At 58.0% G+C, this 3,923-nt stretch overlaps 1 protein-coding gene across 1 annotated transcript in view; it reads left to right on the top strand.

The window, feature by feature from the left end:
- Positions 1-3,923, top strand: part of RAP1GAP2 (RAP1 GTPase activating protein 2) — a gene marked incomplete at both ends in the record, with an annotated part of 16,260 nt that overhangs the window by 8,349 nt on the left and 3,988 nt on the right. Inside the window, 2 exons of the mRNA XM_010133004.1 lie at positions 1-63; positions 284-418. The exon at positions 1-63 is cut by the window's left edge and continues 1 nt beyond it. Of these exons, the coding sequence (XP_010131306.1) occupies positions 1-63; positions 284-418 (198 nt within the window). The remainder of the gene's footprint in view (positions 64-283; positions 419-3,923) is intronic.

The following is a 3,923-nucleotide window of genomic DNA, read 5'->3' as shown; positions in this document are numbered from 1 at the left end:
CTGACCAAGCTCATCAACGCTGAGAACGCCTGCTGCAAGTCCGACAAGTTTGCAAAGCTGGAGGTAACGCTGCCCGCCCACCCCTGCCCAGTGCTGGGAGCCTCTTGGCATCCTCCTGAGCTGTGTTTCCCTGGCTGAGCTGAGTCAGCACACGCAGGGATGAGTGACCACGGTGTGTCTGTGTCTCAGCTCACTCAGTGACCGCAGGGTCCCATGGGGTGGGTGCTGCTGGCTGTCCCCGCTCCCTGGGTATCCCCAGCTGAGCCCATTCTCGCTCCCCCAGGACCGGACGCGGGCTGCCTTGTTGGACAACCTTCACGACGAGCTCCATGTGCACACGCAGACTATGCTGGGGCTGGGACCCGAGGAGGACAAGCTGGAGAACGGGGGTCACGGAGGCTTTCTAGAGTCTTTCAAGGTAAACCCCTGTCCCGTGCTAACAGCAGACTGAAAATGTGCCTGGGCCTGGCAAAGCACATTGTAGTGAAAGATGAGGATGAGCAGTTGCGGGGGATGAGAGGTGTCCCTTGAGAGCAGCACGGTGGGACGTGGTAGATTTACTAAGCCAGTGAACACTGAGCTGTCCCAGCGGGTGCTGGGTGACGCAGTTACCTTGTTGGTGAGTGCTGCCATTGAGGTGACCTCTCCGGAGCCCCTGAGCATCTCCTCTTCCACCAGTGTGCTCTGGCATTTGCTCTGTCTCCAGAGGGGTCTTGGTCCTGGGCCAGCACTCCGGCATGGGCTGTGCCTGCAGTCAGGCTCTGCTGCTGCAGGACGAGTCCTGTTTGTGTCCCCACACTGCTGGTCACCCTGACGGGGCTTGCTGCAGGACAGGTGTTGGAGAAAGGATGCCTAAGGGTGGCTGCCACAGCGAGTGGGTGGGAGTGGTTGTCGTGCTTAACACAGGAGAGGTGCTGGGTGTGGAGAGGGGAAATGATGCTGGGTATGCTGGGGGGATTGGGTGAGTGTAAGAGGAGAGAAAGGAGAGTGGGATGGAAGAGAATTAAAAACGATAAAATGATGTGGAGGAAACTCTGAGCAGCTGTTGGAGGTAGGAACAGTGACTAGCTGGGATGTCCCTTGAAATGGAGGGGCAGCACTTGGGTCTCTGGGATGAGCCGTTGCCCGGATGGCGTCTCTGGAGAGGCTGTCCTGCCACAGTGGTGGGGAGACAGCTGGGAAGGGCTGGCACGTCGAAATCTGGGCTGCACCCGTGGGTGGGGGCTCGGTGGAGTCCCTGAGCCGGGGCACCACACCTCTGTGCGGGTGAAGCCTGTGGCTGTGCTCTGGCCTGTGCAGCTCACCCACACCTCTCCCCATCCTGATTCTGGCACGTTAGCTCTGCCAGGCAGGGGCCGGTTCAGCTGCATCTGCAGTGGGGACAGGTGCTGGTGGGGGGTGGCTGTCACCCCCCCGGGTCGGGGGCTGCCCTGGCTGTGGCTGTATGGAAACAGCTCCCGTAGTTACCTTGTAGGCAGAGTTTTCTCTATAGTACAGAGAAACAGGTGCTGGTGGATGAGTCTCCTCACCCTGCACCCAGTGCTGCAGAGGGCGAGCCACTCCCTGGCACCAGCTGTCAGGGTTGGTGGAGGCTCAGGCATGTCCAGTTTAGGTATGAGACGCGGAAATAGAGATGCTGTGCAGTCACACATCACAGTGTTCACTTCAGGGGCTGAGATGATGATGTTAAAGAATCTTTTTGTATGCTTATTGTGTACGAGAAGGTGGACTTTGCTCTCTTGACATTGCAGGGTGTGCTGGGGCAGGCAGTGAGTTCTATGGTCTGGGCTGGGTTGCGTTTGCCTGGCCGCCTCGGGACCGCGCTGCTGGGCTGTGTCCTGGCTTATGTCCTGCACCGCGTGCTTATGTCCTGCACCATGTCAGACTGAACAGGGCAGAAGGTAAATGAGGGCTGGAAGGGGGTGAGACCTGATCCCTGCAGTTTATTTGCCCGGTACCTCACTCCCACCGCCCAGCCCGCAGCCCCTTCCTCCCCAGCCGTGTGACACGGGGACTGGCTGCACAGGGGAAAGCAGAGCTCCTGTCTGCTGGGCTCCGAGCAGGCTACACCACCCTGCCATAGGGAGAGGAGCTGCTGGGCAGCCCCCCCAGGGCGGGCTGTCAGGGTGCCCGACAGAGCTCCATGGCCTTGGCAGCCCTGGGCAGAAACCATCTTGCCTGCACGGCGTGGGCATCCGCTGGAGCTGCTGGCAGTGGAGCAAGTCACCAGTTATTTTATCTGCGAACACTGTAATATCTTGTATTAGTTGCTGACCTCAATAAATCAGGTCTGCTGGACTCTTGCTTGGTGTTTGTTACTGGATGGGCAGCACAGCGTGGGGCCTCAGTTCTTGGCACAGGCTGGGTCTGGATGAGAGCTCAGGGATGAGAGCTCCTGCTTACCCCGAGGCAGGTCCACCTGCAGGTGCTTGATTCCTGGAACCTGCAGAAATCCAGTGCCTTTGCACCACGGAGACAGTGCCAGGCACCTCCAGAAACCTGGCCCTTGATGGCGTGTTTCCTCCAAAAGCTCTTTTCCTCGAGCTGAGATTCCAGGGGCTGGAGGAGAGTAACCACGGCACATTGGATGGTGCCGCAGCAGTTCAAAGGGAACAGCTGCCAAGAGAAACTTTCCTGTATCTGGCAAAGTGGCATCACAGTCCGGCTTGGGCTGCCGTTACTATGGTGACTACAGTAATTAAAATACGGGTATAGATTTTATATTTTTTTTATCTTGTGCATTTCACTGCTGCTTTTCATAGCGTGTGCCAGACTTCGAAGAGATCTCGTGGTTTTATTTGTAAGTGCTTGGGACAACAACTGAGAGAAGACTTTAAAAATAGCTCCTGTTTAAGCACCCAGACGAGTGTTCGGATCTGCAGAAGGTTTCTGCCTCCGGTATGCGCAGCTCTTGCAGCGAGTCTAAACAGGTTACAGCTCTTCCCCAGCTTGTGCCACCAATGCTCGCAGAGCTTGGCCGTGGGTCCTTCCCCAGGGGACACAGAGAGCTCACAGCAGCTGCAAGTCCCGTCATGCCCAGACCCAGTGCGGCACATCTCCAGGCTCTGCTGCGGAGGTGGGTGGGACTCTGTGCCTGGTCAAGACATGCCTGGCCATGGGCATGTCCTCAGTGTGTGGAGCTTCGACGGTGCTCCAGCTATCCAGGGCTGCCAGAGGGGACAAGGGCATGAGGCCCCGCGCTTGACATCTCACTCCCTTAAAAAACATCCTCTGCCAACACGGACACGGATGTTTCAGGGCAGCTGTGACCAGGCTGTGGTTTGCTGTGTAAGCCAGGTGCCTGCGTGGGAAACGCAGCCCTTAGCAAGGGCTGGGAGGAGGCCACGGGTGGTTTGGCTGCGGGGTTAGATTGCAGAGGAGGTTGGCACAGCAGCAGCTGCAGTTGTTGGTTTTGCTGTATCCAGCAGCGGGGATGCAGCAGGAGAAGCTGTGCTGGGCTGCAGCGCTGGCACAGAGCGTGGCAGCCCTGAATATGAGTAGACTCTCAGCTGGAAGCTGCGCCCAGACTCGGCGATGAGGCTCAGGCAGGGGCAGCCTGGAGGAGAGCGTGTCTGGAGCCTGGGGGATCGGGGCTGATGCGCAGAGTGAAGGAAGGGGCTGCTTGGTTGGGAGAGGTGAAGACCAAAGGGAACAGAGTGTCTGTGGCTGCCGTGGGGGCGATGTTACACAGCTTGTCGCTGGGTCTCTACAGAGATGGATGGGCCAAACCAGCAGCGGCAGAGGTTTGGGCTCGATGTGGTTTTCAAGCATAAGTAAGCTGAAGAAGTACTTCTGTGTAGCTGTGAAGCCACCAACTCTGGGAGTGTTTCAGGGCAGGTAGAAGAGGTCCATCAGCGCACAGGAGACATGCAGACAAGGCAGGACCGTCCCCTGCAAGTCCAGGGAGAACTGTGGTCGTCTGT

This window comes from Buceros rhinoceros, unplaced genomic scaffold (assembly GCF_000710305.1).
Source record: "Buceros rhinoceros silvestris isolate BGI_N320 unplaced genomic scaffold, ASM71030v1 scaffold24303, whole genome shotgun sequence".
Lineage (NCBI taxonomy): Eukaryota > Metazoa > Chordata > Aves > Bucerotiformes > Bucerotidae > Buceros > Buceros rhinoceros.
Note: the sequence above shows the minus strand (reverse complement) of the source record. Positions and strands in the feature narration are given on the sequence as shown.